This window comes from Staurois parvus, unplaced genomic scaffold (assembly GCF_062004578.1).
Source record: "Staurois parvus isolate SC_StPar_1 unplaced genomic scaffold, SC_StPar_1.0 ptg001221l, whole genome shotgun sequence".
Classification (NCBI taxonomy): domain Eukaryota; kingdom Metazoa; phylum Chordata; class Amphibia; order Anura; family Ranidae; genus Staurois; species Staurois parvus.
The window spans coordinates 235,077-257,941 of record NW_028319017.1 but is presented as its reverse complement, the minus strand read 5'-3'; the positions used below and the strand labels follow the sequence as shown (position 1 = coordinate 257,941).

The 22,865-nt window shown below is 44.9% G+C and overlaps 2 protein-coding genes across 3 annotated transcripts in view; one reads left to right on the top strand and one right to left on the bottom strand.

Annotated features, from left to right (window-relative positions):
- Positions 1 to 6,542, bottom strand: part of CFAP57 (cilia and flagella associated protein 57) — a 68,392-nt gene extending 61,850 nt beyond the window's left edge. The window contains exon 1 of the mRNA XM_089660275.1: positions 6,434 to 6,542. The gene's annotated coding sequence lies outside the window, so the exon portion shown is untranslated. The remainder of the gene's footprint in view (positions 1 to 6,433) is intronic.
- A 53-nt stretch (positions 6,543 to 6,595) lies between these two features.
- EBNA1BP2 (EBNA1 binding protein 2) lies at positions 6,596 to 20,948 on the top strand. Of its 2 annotated transcripts, none has more exons than XM_089660272.1 (10): positions 6,596 to 6,649; positions 7,230 to 7,318; positions 8,929 to 9,012; positions 11,474 to 11,640; positions 12,236 to 12,359; positions 15,323 to 15,412; positions 15,535 to 15,610; positions 18,370 to 18,451; positions 20,387 to 20,558; positions 20,634 to 20,948. In XM_089660272.1, the coding sequence occupies exons 2-10, from the start codon at positions 7,244 to 7,246 to the stop codon at positions 20,682 to 20,684; spliced, it is 921 nt and encodes a 306-aa protein (XP_089516398.1). In that variant the 5' UTR covers positions 6,596 to 6,649; positions 7,230 to 7,243; the 3' UTR covers positions 20,685 to 20,948. The 2 variants fall into 2 exon arrangements, with proteins under 2 accessions (XP_089516398.1, XP_089516399.1); XM_089660273.1 differs by having other exon boundaries at positions 6,603 to 6,633.
- The last annotated feature ends 1,917 nt before the right edge of the window (positions 20,949 to 22,865 follow it).

The window sequence follows — 22,865 nt, the reverse complement described above, 5'->3', positions numbered from 1 at the left end:
GTTATATATAGATATATACAGGTAGGTGGAGGTTATATACAGTATAGGTATATATACAGGTAGGTGGAGGTTATATATGGGTATATATACAGGTAGGTGGAGGTTATATATAGGTATATATACAGGTAGGTGGTGGTTATATATGGGTATATACAGGTAGGTGGAGGTTATATATAGGTATATATACAGGTAGGTGGAGGTTATATATAGATATATATACAGGTAGGTGGAGGTTATATATAGATATATACAGGTAGGTGGAGGTTATATATAGATATATACAGGTAGGTGGAGATTATATATAGATATATATACAGGTAGGTGGAGGTTATATATGGGTATATATACAGGTAGGTGGAGGTTATATATAGGTATATATACAGGTAGGTGGAGGTTATATATGGGTATATACAGGTAGATGGAGGTTATATATGGGCATATACAGGTAGGTGGACCTCAGATTTACATTTTTTATAGTAAGCTTTATTTTTTTTAAATGGCCAGACCACCCAAAATGCACATTTTTACTTTTAAGTGAAATTTATTTGGTCAAGTCAGCCACTGGCTGCCTGTTTCTCTTGAAGATTTTAAAGTATTTATACAGGTAGGTAGATGTTATATACAGGTAGGTATTATACATAGTATGTATCATTAGATACATGTTATAAGCAGGTAGGTGGGTGTTATATACAGAGAGGTGGAGGTAGGTAGAATTAGGCAGAAGAAGGTAGGTGTTACATATACAGGTGGGTAGAAGTTAAATACAGGTAGGTTGAGGTTATATACAGGTATATACATATATATGGGTAGGTAGGTGGATATACAAAGTCTACACACCCCTGTTAAAATGTCAGGTTTCTGTGATTCAAACAAAAGAGACAAAGAGAAATAATTTCTGAACATTTTTTCCACCTTTAATGTGACCTATAAACTGTACAACTAAGTTAAATAACAAACTGAAATCTTTTAGGGGGGGAGTAAACATAAAAAACTAAAATAATGCGGTTGCATAAGTGTGCACGCCCTCTTATAACTGGTGATGTAGCTGTGTATAATTAAGCAATCACATTCAAAATCATGTTAAATAGGAGTCAGTACACACCTGTCATCATTTAAAGTGCCTCTGATGAACCCCAAATAAAGTTCAGCTGTTCTAGTTGGTCTTTCCTGACATTTTCTTAGTCACATCCTACAGCAAAAGCCATGGTCCGCAGAGAGCTTCCAAAGCATCAGAGGGATCTCATTGTTAACCACTTCCTGTACATAAACGGCCGGACGGTGGCAGTGCAGGGGCGGGTTACAGTTCATAAATGGCGCCATCCCAGGGAGTGTGCGGCACTGCTATCCAGTGTCGCTGTGTCTGGAGGACACAGCGGAACACCGATGGCTGTTCGGGACCTCTTTGTGAGGTCCCAATCATGTGATCACTGATTGGCCAATCAATGATCACATGAAGAGTAGTAAGCAAGATGTCACTTCTGACATCATTGCTTACTACGTGTGAAATCTGTGAATGATCACCGAGATCACATGGTACAGGGCTATTCACAACAGCCTTGTACCATGTGACAAGCTGTGACCAATCACAGCTCACACAGTATTTCTCAATGGCTGCAACAATGCAGCCAGAGAGAAGGAGAATGATTGTTTTTACAGCCTTTATGGGTGTAAATGCAAAAAGTGTAAAAAAAAAAAAATCTTCATCACCCCCACAAATAGTACAGTGTTACTATATTGCTAGGGTGACAGTACATTAAAAAAAAAAAATGAATAAATAATATACTGTAAAAAAATAAAATAAAAATGTAAAAAATATATTATAAATTAATTTGGGTTATTTGTTTTTTACTAAAAAGATAACTGAATACATTTTGGCCAAGATTTATGAAGAAAGATTATTTATTTGCAAAAGTTTATAAGAAAAACACTTTTTAATTTATATAGCAAAAAAAAATAAAAATCCCAGCGGTGAATAAATACCACCAAAATAAAGTTTTATCTGTCTAAAAAAAATGCTAAAAAATTCATATGGGTACAGTGTTGCATGACCGCACAATTGTCATTCAACGTGTGATAGCGCTGAAAGCTGAAAATTGGCCTGGACAGGAAGGGGGTGAAAGCGTCCGGACTGGAAGGGGGGGAAAGCGTCCGGACTGGAAGGGGGGGAAAGCGTCCAGACTGGAAGGGGGGGAAAGCGTCCGGACTGGAAGGGGGTGAAAGCGTCCGGACTGGAAGGGGGTGAAAGCGTCCGGACTGGAAGGGGGTGAAAGTGTCCGGACTGGAAGGGGGTGAAAGTGTCCGGACTGGAAGGGGGTGAAAGTGTCCGGACTGGAAGGGGGGTGAAAGTGTCCGGACTGGAAGGGGGTGAAAGTGTCCAGACTGGAAGGGGGTGAAAGTGTCTGGACTGGAAAGGGGTGAAAATGTCCGGACTGGAAGGGGGTGAAAGTGTCCGGACTGGAAGGGGGTGAAAGTGTCCGGACTGGAAGGGAGTGAAAGTGTCCGGACTGGAAGGGGGTGAAAGTGTACGGACTGGAAGGGAGTGAAAGTGTCCGGACTGGAAGGGGGGGAAAGTGTCCGGACTGGAAGGGGGGGAAAGTGTCCGGACTGGAAGGGGGTGAAAGTGTACGGACTGGAAGGGAGTGAAAGTGTCCGGACTGGAAGGGAGTGAAAGTGTCCGGACTGGAAGGGGGGGAAAGTGTCCGGACTGGAAGGGGGGGAAAGTGTCCGGACTGGAAGGTGGGGAAAGTGTCCGGACTGGAAGGTGGGGAAAGTGTCCGGACTGGAAGGGGGGGAAAGTGTCCGGACTGGAAGGGGGTGAAAATGTCCGGACAGGAAGGGAGTGAAAATGTCCACACTGGAAGGGGGGGAAAGTGTCCGGACTGGAAGGGGGGAAAAGTGTCCGGACTGGAAGGGGGTGAAAGTGTCCGGACAGGAAGGGAGTGAAAATGTCCACACTGGAAGGGGGGGAAAGTGTCCGGACTGGAAGGGGGGAAAAGTGTCCGGACTGGAAGGGGGTGAAAGTGTCCGGACTGGAAGGGGGTGAAAGTGTCCGGACTGGAAGGGGGTGAAAGTGTCCGGACTGGAAGGGGGAAAAGTGTCCGGACTGGAAGGGAGTGAAAGTGTCCAGGCTGGAAGGGAGTGAAAGTGTCCGGACTGGAAGGGGGGGAAAGTGTCCGGACTGGAAGGGGGGGAAAGTGTCCGGACTGGAAGGGGGAAAAGTGTCCGGACTGGAAGGGGGGGAAAGCGTCCAGACTGGAAGGGGGGGAAAGCGTCCGGACTGGAAGGGGGTGAAAGCGTCCGGACTGGAAGGGGGTGAAAGCGTCCGGACTGGAAGGGGGTGAAAGTGTCCGGACTGGAAGGGGGTGAAAGTGTCCGGACTGGAAGGGGGTGAAAGTGTCCGGACTGGAAGGGGGGTGAAAGTGTCCAGACTGGAAGGGGGTGAAAGTGTCCGGACTGGAAGGGGGTGAAAGTGTCCGGACTGGAAGGGAGTGAAAATGTCCGGACTGGAAGGGGGTGAAAGTGTACGGACTGGAAGGGAGTGAAAGTGTCCGGACTGGAAGGGGGGGAAAGTGTCCGGACTGGAAGGGGGGGAAAGTGTCCGGACTGGAAGGGGGGGAAAGTGTCCGGACTGGAAGGTGGGGAAAGTGTCCGGAGTGGAAGGTGGGGAAAGTGTCCGGACTGGAAGGGGGGGAAAGTGTCCGGACTGGAAGGGGGTGAAAATATCCGGACAGGAAGGGAGTGAAAATGTCCACACTGGAAGGGGGGGAAAGTGTCCGGACTGGAAGGGGGGAAAAGTGTCCGGACTGGAAGGGGGTGAAAGTGTCCGGACTGGAAGGGGGTGAAAGTGTCCGGACTGGAAGGGGGTGAAAGTGTCCGGACTGGAAGGGGGTGAAAGTGTCCGGACTGGAAGGGGGAAAAGTGTCCGGACTGGAAGGGAGTGAAAGTGTCCAGGCTGGAAGGGAGTGAAAGTGTCCGGACTGGAAGGGGGGGAAAGTGTCCGGACTGGAAGGGGGGGAAAGTGTCCGGACTGGAAGGGGGGGAAAGTGTCCGGACTGGAAGGGGGAAAAGTGTCCGGACTGGAAGGGAGTGAAAGTGTCCGGACTGGAAGGGGGTGAAAGTGTCCGGACTGGAAGGGGGGGAAAGTGTCCGGACTGGAAGGGGGGGAAAGTGTCCGGACTGGAAGGGGGGGAAAGTGTCCGGACTGGAAGGGGGTGAAAGTGTCCGGACTGGAAGGGGGGGAAAGTGTCCGGACTGGAAGGGGGTGAAAGTGTCCAGACTGGAAGGGGGGGAAAGTGTCCGGACTGGAAGGGGGTGAAAGTGTCCGGACTGGAAGGGGGGGAAAGTGTCCGGACTGGAAGGGGGTGAAAGTGTCCGGACTGGAAGGGGGTGAAAGTGTCCGGACTGGAAGGGGGTAAAAGTGTCCGGACTGGAAGGGGGAGAAAGTGTCCGGACTGGAAGGGGGGGAAGTGTCCGGACTAGAAGGGGGGGAAAGTGTCCGGACTTGAAGTGGCTAAAAGGTATCAATCAGGAGAAGGGTACAAAATTTTCAAGGCATTATATATACCATGGAACACAGTAAAGTGGAGAAAATATGGCACAACAGGGACATCACCAACAGTGACACCACCAACAGTGACATCACCAACAGTGACATCACCAACAGTGACATCACCAACAGTGACATCACCAAAAACTGGACGTCCCTTCAAAATGGATGAAAAGACGAGACGAAAACTGGTCTGGGAGGAGGCCAAGAGGCCTACAGCAACATGAAAGGAGGTGCAGGAATATCTGTCAAGTCCTAGCTGTGTGGTCCATGTGACACCAATCTCCTGTATTCTTCATATGTCTGGCCTACGGGGGAGAGTAGGAAGCCTTTTCTTATGAAAAAAAACATCCAAGCCCGGCTAAATTTTGCAAAAACACATCTGAAGTCTCCCAAAATCATGTGGGGAAATGTGTTCTGGTCTGATGAAACCGAGGATGGACTTTGTGGCCATAATTCCAAAAGATATGTTTGGCGCAAAAAACAACACTGCACATCACCAAAAGAACACCATACCCACCGTGAAGCATGGTGGTGGCAGCATCACGCTTTGGAGCTGTTTTTCTTCAGCTGGAAGTGGGACCTTATTCAAAGTAGAGGGAATTATGAACAGCTCCAAATACCAGTCCATATCGGCACAAAACCTTCAACTAGATAGCTGAACATGAAGAGGAACTCCATCTTTCAGCATGACAACCACCCAAAGCATCCATCCAAATCCACAAAGGAATGGCTTCACCAGAAGAAGATGGAAGTTCTGGAATGGCCCAGCCAGAGCCCAGACCTGAATCCGATGGAAGATCAGTGGGGTGATGTGAAGAGGGCTGTGCGCAGGAGATGACACGCAATCTGACAGATTTGGAGTGTCTTTGCAAGGAAGAGCGGGCAAATATTGCCGAGTCAGGATGTGCCGTGCTGATAGACTCCTCCCCAAAAAGACTGAGCGCTGGAATCACATCAAAAGGATGAGTGTAAGGGTGTGCACACTTATGCAACCAGATTATTTTAGCTTTTTATTTTTACTTCCCGCCACCTAAAAGATTTCAGTTTGTTGTTCAACTGAGTTGTACAGTTTATAGGTCACATTAAAAGTGGAAAAAGTTCTGAAATGATTTATCTTTGTCTCATTTTTGTACATCACAGAAACCTGACATTGTAACCGGGGTGTGTAGACTTTTATATCCACTGTAGGTATATACAGGTAGGTGGAAGTTATATACAGGTAGGTGGAAGTAGGGGTGTTACATATACAGGTAGGCAAGGGTTATATACAGATATATACAGGTAGGTGGAGGCTATATATGGGAAGGTGGAGGTTATATACAGGTAGGTGGAGGTTATATACAGGTAGGTGGAGGTTATATACAGGTAGGTGAAGGTTATATATGGGTACATACAGGTAGGAGGAGCTATACAGGTAGGTGGAGGTAGGGGTGTTACATATACAGGTAGGCAAGGGTTATATACAGATATATACAGGTAGGTGGAGGTTATATAGAGGTAGGTGGAGGTTATATACAGATATATACAGGTAGGTGGAGGTTATATACAGGTAGGTGGAGGTTATATACAGGTAGTTGGAGGCTATATACGGGTAGGTAGGTGTTTTATATATATATATATATATATATATATATATATATATATAGAGATATATAGAGATATATATATATAGATATAGATATATAGATATGTAGGTAGGTGGATTTATATATATATTGGTAGGTAGGTGGATGTTATATATATATATAGGTAGGTGGGTGGAGGTTATATACAGGTAGGTAGGTGGTATATATATATAGGTAGGTAGGTGGGTGGAGGTTATATACAGGTAGGTAGGTGGTATATATATATAGGTAGGTAGGTGGGTGGAGGTCGGACACTCACGCGGACTCGGTGCGTCTCTCCAGTCCTGCTCTCCGGTTACCATGGAGACGGGACGCTGAGACAGCGGAGGATGTCGGGACGGAAACAATAGGTAGGGGGAGGGTCACCATGACAACACTCTCTCTAGGCTGTCACGTGATGCCCTCCGCCGACGTAGCCGGAAACGGGGTTTGTGGGACTTCCGGTGCACTCCACGTGAGGCGAGTAGTGTGTACGGTGAGAGGGGGAACGTGCCGGGGAGTGCGGAGAAGACGGGGGAGGGCTGGGTGTATCTCCTGTGCGGTGTGCAGGGACGTTGTAGTGTGTTGTTAGTCGTGTCATGGCCGGAGGAGTGAGGGAGGACACCGAGTTGTGTTTCCTAGTCACACCACATAGAACCCCTTCCCCATCTCCTTCTAGTCCTCCCCATCAGTCCCAAACTTCAGTCCTCCTGCCTCACCCCCCACAGCCCCCCCAATACTTGTCTGCCCCCCATCCCCTTCTTTATCCCCCCCCCCCATCTCCTTCTATTCTTCCCCATCAATTCCAAACTTCAGTCCTCCTGCCTCACCCACAGCCCCCCAATACCTGTCTGAATGCCCTCCCCCCATCTCCTTCTATTCCCCATCAGTTCCAAACTTCAGACCTTCTTCCTCACCCCAGAGCCCCCCCCCCAGTACCTGTCTGAATGCCCCCCACCCCATTTTAGGGCCTGTTTGGTATCTAAGCTCCCGCCGCGTATTCTTCCTCCCGATCAGTAGAGGATCATCCCGGATTCTGTGCTTTGTTGACATTGTCTCTTTCTATTCCCTGCCAGGATCGGGAGGCGCCATGTTGGATCACGAGGAGGAGAGTCTGTCGGACTCGGATTCTGACTTCGACCCGTCTGAGCTGACTGATAAGGAGGTGATTACCGGCGCGCTGACCCTCTTCCTCCGGCTGCGCTCTCCTCTGCAGCACGGCTCACAAGTCTCACATTCACCACACAGGACCCCCCAAAAAAATGTTTTTACTTCTCCCGCACAGGGATTTCTCTTCCTGTCAGCCAACAACAGAAAGTCCCTGGTTGTCACCACAACTCGTGTCCCCATTGGAAGATTCCTCCTCTCTTCCTGTTCTGGTGACAACTCCAAATTTGGGATTTTCTTTCACTCTCTGAGATAATGGTAATCAGGACCAATAGAGAGGGTGGATCTCCCTGATACAGACGGCAATAACACCTGACAGGGGGTCTAATCCCTCTCCAGACGCAGTACTCTTCCAGATTTGAAGGTAGGTGGGTGTAAATGGCTACAAGACCGTTTACAACAGTCTGCCCATAGAACCACATGGAGCTTCTGGAAGAAAGACGGACAGACCTGATAGGAAAGCCCGAAAGGGCCTTGAAATGTTGATACGGTTTTAAAGGATCAGTTCACCTTTTGTAATATGTTACAACCAGGGGCGGACTGACCATTTGGGAACTCGGGCACCGCACCAGTGTCTGGGGTCAGTAGGGGGCCCCATGAGATGCCCCTGGTACCTTTTTCATAGGCTTTTACACGATTAGAAAATCGATCAATTAGTCATCCAACGACCGAGAGGCGTTCGTTCGTTGGTCGAAATCGCGGCCCACATTAACCAATCTAAAAAAATCGTTCTTCGGGCAATACGTAGTGTTGACATCTTCCGTACAAGTGGAAGTGATGCGGTGTGCGTGTGACCTTGTAGCCACGCCCTTCCCGGCCAGAACGATCGATATACACAATTACCAGCAATGAATATAATATCGTTTATCACATGACCTATATACATAAATAGTGATACATAAAATACAATCTGCACAATTCTGGTTTCATGATCTCATTGGGCCGATCTACTTTTAACATTTGGATTTTCCGTTCGTGTTTACGAAGATTCCTTGGACATAAACATCCGGGTCATCTTCTGTTTCCGCTCATGCGTGATAGCGCTTGATAGATTTTTTTTTTTCGTACAACTGTCATACCGCCGCATAGAAAATCAGTCGTTCGTATGCGAAACCACTAAATATTTCACTGTTCAGCCAGATAAAAAATCTGGCTGAACAACAGTGAAAAATTTTGTGGTTTTGCATACGAACGACTGATTTTCTATGTGGTGGTATGACAGTTGTACGAAAAAAAAAAAATTATCAAGGCTATCACGCATGAGCGGAAACAGAAGATGACCCGGATGTTTATGTCCAAGGAATCTTCATCAACACGAACGAAAATATATACATATACATTCATAATATCGTTATCGGTTAAAACATCCCGCTCATCAACGAAGAGAAAATCGTTCGATCAGCGGTTCCGCTAAATTTTTCGTCGATTTTCTTATCGTGTGTACGGGGCATTAGTCTGTCTATCCCGGATGTTGTCAGGAAGCATGCTTTCAAAAGATCAAAGCTGGGTAAATGTGCCTGGATTGCTGCCTATTAGGAGGCATGTTGTATGTGTGTTTGCATTTACATTCTAATATATTCTAAATGCGACAAACTCTTTGTGTTACAGTTACAAGAAGCCTTTTCTCAGGGAAAACTGAAGCCGGGGTTAAATGTGGTGCTGGAAGGAAAACCGAAAGCTTCCAATGATGTGGTGAGTATGGTTCTTCTCCTCTGTGTATTTTCTCGTGCCTCATGCCAAGAACATGGATAAAATAAATCGCCAGCAAACCTAGGAGCTTGTAGCAAAGCCCAAACTGCTATTGTAAGATCACATAAGAATGCAACAAGTCAAGATTCTTGCAGGACCCCTTTATCGGCTTTGTGAAGGGGTCTTGTGTTGATCCAATCATTGCATTTTTAGCTATTGCAGTAAAGGTTTGGGCTTTGCAACAACTGCAAAAGGAGCTTTTGAAGGAAAAGAAGTGGAGTATTCTGCAATGGCCGAGTCAATCACCTGATCTCAACCCAATTGAGCATGCATTTCACTTGCTGAAGGCAGAACTAAAGGCAGAAAGACCCACAAACAGCAAACAACTGAAGAGAGCTGCAGTTAGAGCCTGGCAAAGCATCAGAAAGGAGGAAACCCAGTCTTTGGTCATGTCCATGGGTTCCAGACTTCAGGCAAAGCATCAGAAAGGAGGAAACCCAGTCTTTGGTCATGTCCATGGGTTCTAGACTTCAGGCAAAGCATCAGAAAGGAGGAAACCCAGTCTTTGGTCATGTCCATGGGTTCCAGACTTCAGGCAAAGCATCAGAAAGGAGGAAACCCAGTCTTTGGTCATGTCCATGGGTTCCAGACTTCAGGCAAAGCATCAGAAAGGAGGAAACCCTGTCTTTGGTCATGTCCATGGGTTCCAGACTTCAGGCAAAGCATCAGAAAGGAGGAAACCCAGTCTTTGGTCATGTCCATGGGTTCCAGACTTCAGGCAAAGCATCAGAAAGGAGGAAACCCAGTCTTTGGTCATGTCCATGGGTTCCAGACTTCAGGCAAAGCATCAGAAAGGAGGAAACCCAGTCTTGGGTCATGTCCGTGGGTTCCAGACTTCAGGCAAAGCATCAGAAAGGAGGAAACCCTGTCTTTGGTCATGTCCGTGGGTTCCAGACTTCAGAAATAGCATCAGAAAGGAGGAAACCCAGTCTTTGGTCATGTCCATGGGTTCCAGACTTCAGGCAAAGCATCAGAAAGGAGGAAACCCAGTCTTTGGTCATGTCCATGGGTTCCAGACTTCAGGCAAAGCATCAGAAAGGAGGAAACCCAGTCTTTGGTCATGTCCATGGGTTCCAGACTTCAGGCAAATCATCAGAAAGGAGGAAACCCTGTCTTTGGTCATGTCCATGGGTTCCAGACTTCAGGCAAAGCATCAGAAAGGAGGAAACCCAGTCTTTGGTCATGTCCATGGGTTCCAGACTTCAGGCAAAGCATCAGAAAGGAGGAAACCCAGTCTTTGGTCATGTCCATGGGTTACAGACTTCAGGCAGTCATTGCCAGTAAAGGATTCTCAACAAAATATTACAGATGAACATTTTATTTATAATTATATTCAACTGTCCAACTACATTTGGTCCCTTGAAAAAGGGGGGATGGCTACTATTAAGAGCTGTAATTCCTAAACCTTTCCTATATGGATCTAATTGTGTGTGTATGTATGTGTGTGTGTGTATGTATGTGTATATATATGTATATGTGTGTATATCTGTCTATATTTTATATGTATATATATATATATCATGATTTTGATCTGCTTTGTATATACTCTTAGCCCTGGTTCATACATGTCTGTTTTTTGTGATGCGTTTTGAGCTTATGTATTCACATGACAAGTGAAATTGAATGTGTTCCTATGGAGGGCGTTCGATATCTGCGTTAGAGCCGCAAAAAGGGTCCTATGCGAGTTTGAGTCGGTGCGGTCTAAACTCACAGTCTATAAAGTTCAATGGGAACTATCAGAGTACAATGCGTTTTTTCTGTGCATAAGATAGAGCCTGAAAATCTATGCATATCCCATGCAGTATAGTATGACAGGGTGTCTGCAAAGGTCCCTCCCGACTCCCCAATACTCGCTTTTTTTTATGTATAGAATGCATAAAGGTATAAAGCCTTGAGCCTTTACAACCACTGAGGTTAGAAGCTGACTGCCATGCACAGCTGCACCAGATTTTGCACTCTATAGTTTCAGTAAATCAACCCCAATGTTTTATTAATGAGTGTTATTGTTTTAAAAAAAAGTGTTTTGTTTTTTTTTTGTATATAGTTTATATGTACATGGGGCAGCCATATTTATTCATATTGCTAGTCTTTCTGAAAACCATTCATTCGCTAAGGGTAGGTTTTTCAGCTTTAAAAGAAACCTGTACTAAGCCGCCATTGTTCGAGTTTGGAAAATGTTGGTTGCCTGGCTGTTCCTAGTTTCAGTACTTTGAAGCACTGCCCTGGGATAAGTATAGAGATGGGAAGTGCAGGCTTCTCTCTATCTCTCATATATTGTTGAATACTGAGGTCACTGACAACCAGGCAGCAATGGTAGTCTCTGTAAAGTACCGGCTTCATTTAGGTGCTAATCGCACTCTCTTCCTTTCATAACTTTTAACATGTTCTCTGACTTCCTCTTCAGACTGGACTAAGACAATGCCTTCAGGATCTCGAGAAAGATCTGGAGTGGTTGGAGCGTCTGGATGTAACAACGGCCCCTGTACCTGATAAGACGGAACAGAACGGGGCGGAGGCGGCTCAGGGCACTGATGTCAATGCGGAGGATGATTTCCAGAGGGAAATGTGTTTGTGAGTGATTTACTGCAGAGCTTCTCAATAGAAAATGTCGTATGGAGTTCACTGCGGCTTCCCAAAATCCACACATTGCTTTTTTTTTTTTTTTCTCTTCTTCCTCCTCCTCTTCTTCCTCCTCCTCCTCCTCCTCCCTCCCCCCTCCTCCCTCTTTCCTCTTTCCTTTTTCCTTCCTCCTTCCTCCTTCTTCCCTCTTTTTTTTTCTTCCTAACATGATGAACTCTGACACATGGACAGCCAAGCAAAAGAGCAAGCAAGGTCACTGTGACGACTCCTTCACCCATCTGACTTGGCTCTGCCACTGATGCATTTTGCCCACAATATGAGCTTTAGTACCCATGTCAGGGGCGGAGCCTTATTAGACGGGGGAAGGATGTCTGAGTGACCTTGCTTGTTCTTTTGCATGCTGGTGTCAGAATTCATGACCATTGGAAAAAACCAGCGGTACACAACTTGAACTTTGCATGGACTGTGGGGAGGAGGCAGATCCCAGGAAGCTGCATGGAGTCTGCCTAGACTGATAGCATTTGTTAATATTTGCGGTAATTAAAAAGTTTGTTTGAGGGTTGCAAATGATTTTCTCTTTCTCCAGTTACCGACAAGCGCAGGCGGCTGTGCTCTTTGCTCTGCCACGTCTAAATCAGTTGAAAATTTCCACAAAGCGCCCAGATGATTACTTTGCTGAGATGGCAAAGACAGACCAGCACATGCAGAAGGTAGGCTGCCTGCACTGTTTATAGTGTTCACCTTTTTGAGGGAAAAAAAAAAAAGTTGAGCCAACATTGTACAACCCAACACCATCCCCTGCCGGCGTAAGGTTTGCAGTTGTGCCGTACTCTTTCCATTTTCGGGTGATGGATTGAACAGTGCTCCGTGAGATGATCAAAGCTTGGGATATTTTTTCTATAACCTAACCCTGCTTTAAACTTCTCCACAACTTTATCCCTGACCTGTCTGGTGTGTTCCTTGGCCTTCATGATGGTGTTTGTTCACTAATGTTCTCTAACAAACCTGTGAGGTCTTCACAGAACAGCTGTATTTATACTGAGATTACATGACACACAGGGGGACAATATGTACTAATTGGGTTACTTCTGAAGGCAATCGGTTCCACTAGATTTTAGTTAGGGGTATCAGAGTAAAGGGGGCTGAATACAAATGCCGCCACACTATTCACATATTTGTGTAAAATTTTGAAAACCATTTCTCATTTTCCTTCCACTTCACAATGATGTGCCACTTTGTGTTGGTCTATCACATCAAATCCCAATAAAATACATTGACGTTTTTGGTTGTAACATGACAACATGGGGAAAATTTCAAGGGGTATGAATACTTTTTCAAGGTACTGTAAGTACAGCGAAGACTGGAGGGGATTGGGAATGGTGTATGGTGTTCACCTTTTATTTATATTTTTTTTCTATAAAGGTGAACTAACACTTTAATTGCTTACCCGGCGCTGTATAGCTGATATAATGCTACACGGTGGCATGGGTGCACAAAATCACGTGTATATGTACATGATTTTGTATTTCCAGGTAGGGGTTGTGTGTGCGAGCCCTACCTGCACCGCTATTCACGAATGTCAATCATTGGGTCCTGGCTGGTGATTACCCACCGGTGCCCGGTGATCACCGACAGGGAGGAAGACTGTTTTGTTTACAAACAGTCTTCCTCCCTGTCAGCTGAGGCTCACTGCATAGCCATCCCAATCAATGTGCTTACAGTGAAGCACACCCCCACCCTCTAGTAATACATTTCCTACACACAGTTAACCCTTTGATCTCCCCTCACATTAACCCCTTCCTGCCCAGTGCCATTAGTACAGTTTCAGTGCTGTTTTTTTAGCACTGATCACTGTATTGGTGTCACTGGGGATGTCTGTGACACCAAGTTAGTTCCCTCTCCGTGTCAGAATGCCTGCCACAGTCCCGCTAAAAGTCTCTGGTCGCCGCCATTACTAGTTGGGGAAAAAAAATAATCCCAGTATCTATACCCTCATTTGTAAACACTATAACTTTCACGTAAACCAATTAATTTACACGGATTGGGATTTTTTTTTTTTAGCAAAGACACGGAGCAGAATATATTTTGGCCTAAATTTATGATGAAATTAGTTGTGTTTTTGTTTTTTTTTTTTTACTGCATATGTTTAACCACTTCCAGACTGGACACTTTTACCCCCTTCCTGACCAGGGCAATTTTCAGCTTTCAGCGCTATCACACTTTGAATGGCAATTGCGCGGTCATGCAACACTGTACCCAAATTAATTTTTTACTATTTTCTTGAGACAGATAACGCTTTATTTTGGTGGTATTTATTCACCACTGGGATTTTTATTTTTTTTGCTATTTAAATGAAAAAGTCCAAAAATTTTGAACAAAAGTGTTTTTTTTATAAAATTTTGCAAATAAATAATATTTCATCATTAATCTTTGCCAAAATGTATTCCGTTATCTTTTTAGTAAAAAAACAAAAAAACAAATTAGTTTATAACCAAAAATTATAATTTTTAAACATTTTTTTTTACATTTTTATTTTATTTTTTTATATTATTTTTTATTTTTTTTTTTACATACTGTCACCCTAGCAGTACAGTGTCACCATGGTGACACTGTACTTCTTGTGGGGGGTGATGAAGATTTTTTTTTTTTTTTACAATGATTGCTTTTACACCCATATAGGATGTAAAAGCAATCATTTCTCTTTCTCTCTGTCTGCATTCCTGCACTCATTGAGAAGTACTGAGTGAGCTGTGATTGGTCACAGCTTGTCACATGGTACAAGCCTGTTGTGAATAGCCTTGTACCATGTGACCTCTGTGATCATTTACAGATTTCACACGTAGTAAGCAATGATGTCAGAAGTGACATCTTGCTTACTACTTTGCATGTGATCACTGATTGGCCAATCAGTGATCACATGATCGGGACCTCGTACAGAGGTCCCGTTCGACGATCGGTGTTTCACTGTGTCCGGAGGACACAGCGGGCACCGGACTGCGGTGCTGCGCGCTCCCAGGGAGCGCGCACAGGCAGGGTGTGGGGAGGCCGTTCATAAACGGCCACCCAACCCTGTACTGCCACCGTCCGGCCGTTTATAAGCAACGGCCGGCAGGGAAGTGGTTAATAGCAAAAAGTCCAAAATATTGTGTTTTTTTTTTTTTTTCTCAAAATTGTTGGTCTTTTTTTTTCTGCTTATAGCGCAAAAAATAAACGCACAGGTGATCAAATACAACTGAAAGGAAGCTCCAGTCGTGGAATAAAAAGGACATAAATTTCATCTGGGTGCAGCGTTGCATGATTGCACAATTGTCAGTTAAAGTAAAGCAGCGCTGTAACGCAAAAAATGGCCGGGTCAGGAAGGGGGGGAAATCCTCTGGAGGGCGAGGGGTTAAGCAGCTGCAGATTTCAAATGTATGGTTCTTCTCCAGTTTCTTGGGGTGTACCCCCTTCTTCAGGGTTCAAGCATTAGTACTGCCTGGACCTTGAAGAAGGAGGCTCGCCCCAAACGCTTGTCCTGAAAATTTGTATGTTAGTGCAAATAAAAAACAATATCTTGGACAGTACTGAATTGTGAATGTGGAACCAATGGCTGAAAACACAGTGAATTGCAACAACAGGGAATAGCAGCGTTCTGTCCGACGTGACGGTTTCTGGACGGTTTTTGTATTTTTAGATTCGGCATAAACTTCAGGCCAAGCAGCAGGCGATGGAGAAATCAGAAAAAGCCAAACAGCTGCGAGCTCTGCGAAAGTACGGCAAAAAGGTCAGTGACCGACATGTGACTTCTTACATACTGGCTTAGTTTTCATTTATTTATTATTATTTATGTATTTGTTATCGTTTCCCTGAGTGTTGGACACAAATGGCTTTTTCTCTGATCATCAGGTACAAGTGGAAGTTATACAGAAGAGACAGAAAGATAAATCTAATATGATGAATCAGATTAAAAAATACCAGAAAGGTGAGTATTATCCAGCGAAAGAGGGGGTACTGGTGTGGTGAGTCTATGGGGGGGATTTACTAAATCCGATGCAGCTCTACATAGAAACCAATCGGCTTCCAGGTTTTATTGCCTAAGCTGATTGGCTACCATGCGCAGCTGCACCAGATTCTGAGTGCGTCAGCTTTTGTAAATTTACCTCCTGTAGGTCACCCAGAGAGGGTTCATTGCCAATGTATATATCACCAATAGAGTAGATGTCACACGGGGTGTGGACACACGTTCATGGCGTAGGATGTGAGACACAGAGCTGCACTGCTGATCCTACGAAGAATGCGGCTGCCGTTACCACAATCCGCATTGTCATATTTTACTGCTCCCACGCCTGCATATTGCAGCCTCTCTGACACCTAACAGAAAGCCATGACAGAAGCATGCCAGGAAGATCCTCCAGCTGTGGTTGGAGTGGCACAAGGAGGTGTCTACTCCCATGCTACTGGAAGCAAAAATGTGACACTTAGAGACTTTGGCTGCACTCTGATGAGAGAGCCAGCTGGAACGCAGACAGGTATGCGACCTCTTGTACACCATAGACAACCTGGATCACTTGCAGGGGCACTCTGCCCACATCACAACCCCCCCCCTTGACCCCCACATAGGTGCATATATCAGGCCGCCCTCCCTAGCCATCCAATCTAGTGTAGACAACACCCCACCCCCCCCAGCCATCTGCCATCTGATTTATTCTTGACCCCCCACACAGGTGCATATATCAGGCCGCCCTCCCTAGCCATCCAATCTAGTGTAGACAACACCCCCCCCAGCCATCTGCCATCTGATTTAACCTTGACCCCCACACAGGTGCATATATCAGGCCGCCCTCCGTAGCCAATGAATCTAATGTAGAGAACACCCCCCAGCCATCTGCCATCTGATTTAACTTTGACCCCCACACAGGTGCATATATCCGACCACCCTCCCTAGCCATCCAATCTAATGTAGACAACACCCCCCCCCCCTGCCATCTGATTTATCCTTGACCCACACACAGGTGCATATATCAGGCCGCCCTCCCTAGCCATCCAATCTAATGTAGACAACACCTGCCCCCCCCCCCCAGCCATCTGATTTATCCTTGACTCCCACACAGGTGCATATATCAGGTCGCCCTCCCTAGCCAACGAATCTAATGTAGACAACACCCCCCCCCCCCCCCCCCCCAGCCATCTGCCATCTGATTTATCCTTGAACCCCCACACAGGTGCATATATCCGACCACCCTCCCTAGCCATCCAATCTAGTATAGACAACACCCCCCTCCCAGCCATCTGCCATCTGATTTATCCTTGGCCCCCACACAGGTGCATATATCAGGCTGCCCTCCCTAGCCATCTAATCTAATATAGAAAATACATTTGATTTAACCTTGACCCCCACACAGGGGCATATATCTGGCCACCCTCCCTAGCCATCCAATCTAATGTAGACAAACCCCCCTCCTCCCCACCAGGTCAATATATTGGACCACCCTACCTAGTCATCCAGTCTAACTCCGAACCCCCGCACAGGTGCAAACATCGGACCTGAAATCAGCTCTGTAACTCCTAGTAGTCTCAGGGCCATACCCCTATCATGTGTAGTAGTACAGCCCCTTCAAGTTTTTGAGGAGGTACTGCGGCATTGCATACAGTGCCAAAGATGATTTAACCCCTTTGTGCCTAAGGCTAAAACAAATGTTAACGCCTAAGCACAATTTTGCAATTTTGACCTGTGTTAGCAAAACCATACATATCATCACAACTACTTTTTACATCCAGGTGGATTATACCGCATTTTTTTTTTTTCTTCTGGATAAATTGAGCTTTCATTTGCTGGTAAATGGCAATGGATATTTCCTGATATATTATTTATTTTTTAATCAAAGGGAAAATGGCCCAAAATATTTTAAAAAAATCATTTTTTAAAAAAAATAAATGTAGCTGTACATTTCCTGCTACTACCATAACCTATCACCAAAGAAAAACCCAAAATAATTTCTGCTGCTCCTGAAGATCGCAACGATACCACATATGTGTATGTTAGTTGTTGATGTACCATAGTACGGCCCAGAAATAATAGTGCACATTTTGCTTTTCTTTTCTTATCCTGACACTGATACTAATTTAAAAATTAAAAAAAAAAATACTGACCCTGACCTTGAAGCAAACACTAATCCTGGCACTGACCTAGATCAAACTTTGATGTAGGTTTTTTTTTTTTGTTTTGTTTTTTATTTAAATTTTATTTTGTTAATATTTATTTTACACACACACTTGTTTTTTGTTTTTTCTCTGAAAAGACAGAGAGATACAATGTATCTCTCTCCTCCATTCAGAGAGAGAAAACAAGGGGGGCCAATCAGAGACTATCACAGCAATCGGGTGACTCGGAATCGAGAGTTCTGGGTCCCGATCGTTAGAACAGGACCCAGGGCTTTCAGTGAGACCCCGGTCTCTCTACTGTGCGGCTCGCTCCCAGCACAAAGACAGGTATGCAAATTAGCGACCCCATGGATAAAAAGCCCAGTCCAGTGGGGTCGCATATTTGAGTACAGTTGGCGTGAAGAGGTTAATTCCTGAGGGTGTAAAACACCAAACCAGCCATTGTTTGGTGGGTCAAGGTAAGATTAGGTTAGGTGGTTGGCAAGGTTAGGCTAGTTTTTTTTGTTTGTTTTTTTTTCACTGAAATGTTTTTTTTCTTTTCTTTAATTGTTTTGTTCTATATCTGGTCTGTTTCTTTAGGTCTTTCTGATAAACTGGATTTTCTAGAAGGAGATCAGCCACAAAACAAAACTGCCGGTGCACCAGGAAAGGGTAAAAAAGGGTAAGCGCACATTAGTTGGCCAATAACAATTATTAGATAATAGCTATACTATCAATACAGCTAAAATACACAAAGGGGTTTTAACATTTCATGGCCTTTCTGCCAGTCTAACATCCACCAGCTCCGTGATGACGTCATGGAGGAGTGGAAGAGGACTCCAGTGGCAACCTGTGAAGCTCTGGTGAATTCCATGGCCAAGAGGGTTAAGGCAGTGCTGGAAAATAATGGTGGCCACACAAAATATTGACACTTTGGGCCCAATTTGGACCTTGTCACTTAGGGGTGGAGTCACTTTTGTTGCCAGCGGTTTAGACATTAATGGCGGTGTGTTGAGTTATTTTGAGGGGACAGCAAATTTACATGTTCTACAAGCTGTACACTGACTACGTCACATTGTAGCAAAGTGTCATTTCTTCAGTGTTGTCACATGAAAAGATAGAATCAAATATTTACAAAAATGTGAGGGAAGGACTCGCTTCTGTGAAATACTGTGTGTATATGTATATATATAATATGTATTTGTATTTTTACATATACATGCTCCAAATATTTGTCACTCGGTTTTCCAAATGCAATTTTTTTGTACAAAATACACTTAAATAAAGTTCAGTGCATTATTCGGTAAAACATTAAAGATGTTACACCGAGTAAATAGTTACCTAATATGTCACGCTTTAAAATTGTGCATGCTCATGGAATGGTGACCAACTACAATACTTATAAATCTCCATAGGCAACGCTTTAAAAAAAATTTTCAGGCTACCAGTTTAAAGTTCCAAAGGTGGTCTAGCACTAGAATTATTGCTCCTGCAATAATTATATAAATTATATATATAATTTTTAATTTACACTGTCCCTTTTTATTTATTTATTTTTTTGCCACTTTTTTCATATCGGCATATACGGCTGCCAGACTCATTCACCTTTCCAACCGCTCCGTTTCCGCCACCCCCCCTCTGCCAATCCCTCCACTGGCTCCACCCCCCTCTGCCAATCCCTCCACTGGCTTCCGATTGCGCAACGGATCAGATTCAAAATCCTAACACTGACGTACAAAGATGTCCACCATACTGCCCCGAACTACATCACTGACCTAATATCCAAGTACCACCCAACACGCACACTCCGCTCCTCACAAGATCTCCTTCTCTCTAGTTCCCTGGTCTCCTCCTCCCATGCCCGCCTCCAGGACTTCTCCAGGGTGTCACCCATCCTCTGGAACTCCCTGCCCCAACCCATCAGATTATCACCTACTCTCCTCTCCTTTAGGCGCACCCTGAAAACCCACCTTTTCAGGGAAGCCTACCCCACCCCCTGCTAACTTGCCGACCTCCTCCACTCTTCCTACCACTCCATCCCCCACAGCTATCTCCTCCTGTACCACTATCCCCTCCCTCCTAGATTGTAAGCTCCAAGGAGCAGGGCCCTCGATCCCCTCATGTTTTGCATTGTATTGGTATTGTTCTGTCACATGTTCTGTCCCCGTTTGTAATGTACAGCGCTGAGCGAACCATTGGCGCTTTATAAATACTGTATAATAATAATAATATCACAAGAAATATAAACATCCCTTGTGATAGAAATAAAGTATTACTGGTCCTTTTTATGCTGACATCTGGGGTCTAGAGGACCCCAGATTTCTCCTCTACCCTGGAAAGCATGAGATAAAAAAACAAAATAAAACATTGACCTCATGAAAAAATGGCAGTTTACATCTTCCCTAACTGGAAGTGATGGAATGACGTTGCTTCTGGTCTCTACCAGGAAGCAGAAGATCTTCTTGTCGTGCCATAAGGCCAGTTGGGGTTTTTTTTTGTTTTTGTTGTTTTGAGTCAAGATTGCATAGGTGCTCATGTGATGGTAATTTCATATTTATGTTGTATTTTTTATTTTTTTTTAACAAATTCTTTATTTGGTTTTTATCTTCTTTTTAAGACCTAGCGCCAAGAGAAAGTACAAAGACCAGAAGTTTGGCTTTGGAGGAAGGAAGAAAGGCTCAAAAATGAATACAAAGGATAGTTTCAATGACGTGTCAAGCTTCAGAGGGAGCGTCGCTCATGGGAAAGGCCCTCGCAGGCCCGGAAAGAAGGGCGGGAAGAATGCCAACGTGGGTAGAATGAGCAGTAGAAATAGGTAAGTGTCCTGTGTATCGCCCAACACTAACGTTCACCTCTCTCTGCAGAAACGGCCGGGTAAGAAGGTGAGACAGAAGATGAAGAGTAAAGGGAGATAGGAATGACCACCGGACTTGCGTTACCAGTTGGCGCATGGCTGCCATTATCCTCCACCAATCACTGGCTGGAACATGTGACTGAATATCGCCTCTCCGGGTATTTGGGCTTCACGCTGGAGATTGATTTACTCTATTGTCACTATTCTCAGTGATGACAAAGGACATAAATGACTCTAGGAGACAACACAAGTCTCCAGTCACCATTGTTTTTATATACAGAGTTGTCTGTCATTTGTTCTATTAAATATATAAGTATAATATAAATGTTCTGACGTGCTTTCTCTTCAAAGAACAGAGCAGGGGACTCCGTGACTTTTCCGATGTGAGTGTCCTGGTTACAATTTCAGGGCTCTTTTAGCATTTGTGTATTTCCAGCCATGCCTTGATCTGTGTCCAAATAACACATAGCTTTAACCCCTCGCCTACCGGGCACTTTCACCCCCTTCCTGCCCAGGCCAATTTTCAGCTTTCAGTGCTGACGCATTTTGAATGACAATTGCGCGGTCATGCAACACTGTACCCATATGAAATTTTTATCATTTTTTCACACAAATAGAGCTTTCTTTTGGTGGTATTTAATCGCTGCTGGGGGTTTTATTTTTTGTGCTATAAACAAAAAGCAAAAAAAGTTTCGGGAAAAAAAAAAGTTTTTCTTTGTTTATATTATAATTTTTGTCCTTCACTGATGTGCGTTGATGGGGCTGCACTGATGGTCCTGCGCTGGTGGGCATTGATAAGGAGGCACTGATGATGCAGCAATGATGGTCACTGACTGGCAGCACTGCTTGGTGGCACTGCAGAGCCCTGATGATCAGTGGCGATATGCTCTGTGACAGCATGAGTACGGTACTGCTGATAACCGGCAACTGTATTTACTTGGTGATCTTCTGTCATTGGACACAGCTGATCATGTGGTTAAAGGCTGCTGTGATTGACCTTTTACCTCATCACGTGATCAGCTATGTCTGTAGGACACAGCGATCACGGAGATTGCCGGGTGCTTACTTGCTGGGGGGCTGCTTCTGGGAGGATGTCATATGATGCCCTCCCAGAACTGGATAACCACACTGTAGCGCGGTTGGCAAGTGGTTAAAGCATATGTTCTCCTTTCGTAACATGTTTATTTCAGGTATTTATATAGCGCTGTCAATGTACGCAGCGCTTTACATACAGGTGAAACTCGAAAAATATGAATATTGTGCAAAAGTTCATTTATTTCAGTGCAGCAACTTAAAATGTGAAACTAATATATGAGACTTATTACATGCAAAGCAAGATAGTTCAAGCCGTGATTTGTCATCATTGTGATGATTATGGCTTACAGCTCATGAAAACCCCAAATCCACAATCTCAGAAAATGAGAATATTGTGAAAAGGTGGAATAATCTCGGCTCAAAGTGTCCCACTCTAATCAGCTCATTCAGCCATAACACCTGCAAAGGGTTCCTGAGCCTTAAAATGGTCTCTCAGTCTGGTTCAGTAGGAATCACAATCATGGGAAAGACTGCTGACCTGACACCATCACTGACACCCTCCATAAGGAGGGAAAGCCTCAAAAGGTAATTGCAAAAGAAGTTGGATGTTCCCAAAGTGCTGTATCAAAGCACATTAATAGAAAGTTCTGCGGAAGGAAAAAGTGTGGAAGAAAAAGGTGCACAAGCAGCAGGGATGACCGCAGCCTGGAGAGGATTGTCAGGAAAAGGCCATTCAAAAGTGTTGGGGACTTTCACAAGGAGTGGACTGAGGCTGGAGTCAGTGCATCAAGAGCCACCACACACAGACGGATCCTGGACATGGGCTTCAAATGTCGTATTCCTCTTGTCAAGCCGCTCCTGAACAACAAACAACATCAGAAGCGTCTTACCTGGGCTAAAGAAAAACAGACCGGGTGTTGCTCAGTAGTCCAAAGTCCTCTTTTCTGATGAGAGCAACTTTTGCATCTCATTTGGAAACCAAGGACCCCGAGTATGGAGGAAGAATGGAGAGGCCCAAGGACCCCGAGTATGGAGGAAGAATGGAGAGGCCCAAGGACCCCGAGTATGGAGGAAGAATGGAGAGGCCCAAGGACCCCGAGTATGGAGGAAGAATGGAGAGGCACAAGGAGCCAGAGTATGGAGGAAGAATGGAGAGGCACACACTGCAAGATGCTTGAAGTCCAGTGTGAAGTTTCCACAGTCTGTG

What these genes read in the sequence shown, in the direction of transcription:
- EBNA1BP2 (XM_089660272.1), top strand. Translation starts at nt 7,244, where the DNA reads ATGTTGGATCACGAGGAGGAGAGTCTGTCGGACTCGGATTCTGACTTC. An exon ending in CTGAGCTGACTGATAAGGAG is followed by an intron (nt 7,319 to 8,928) that starts GTGATTACCGGC and finishes TTTGTGTTACAG; the next exon opens with TTACAAGAAGCCTTTTCTCA. An exon ending in GATTAAAAAATACCAGAAAG is followed by an intron (nt 15,611 to 18,369) that starts GTGAGTATTATC and finishes CTGTTTCTTTAG; the next exon opens with GTCTTTCTGATAAACTGGAT.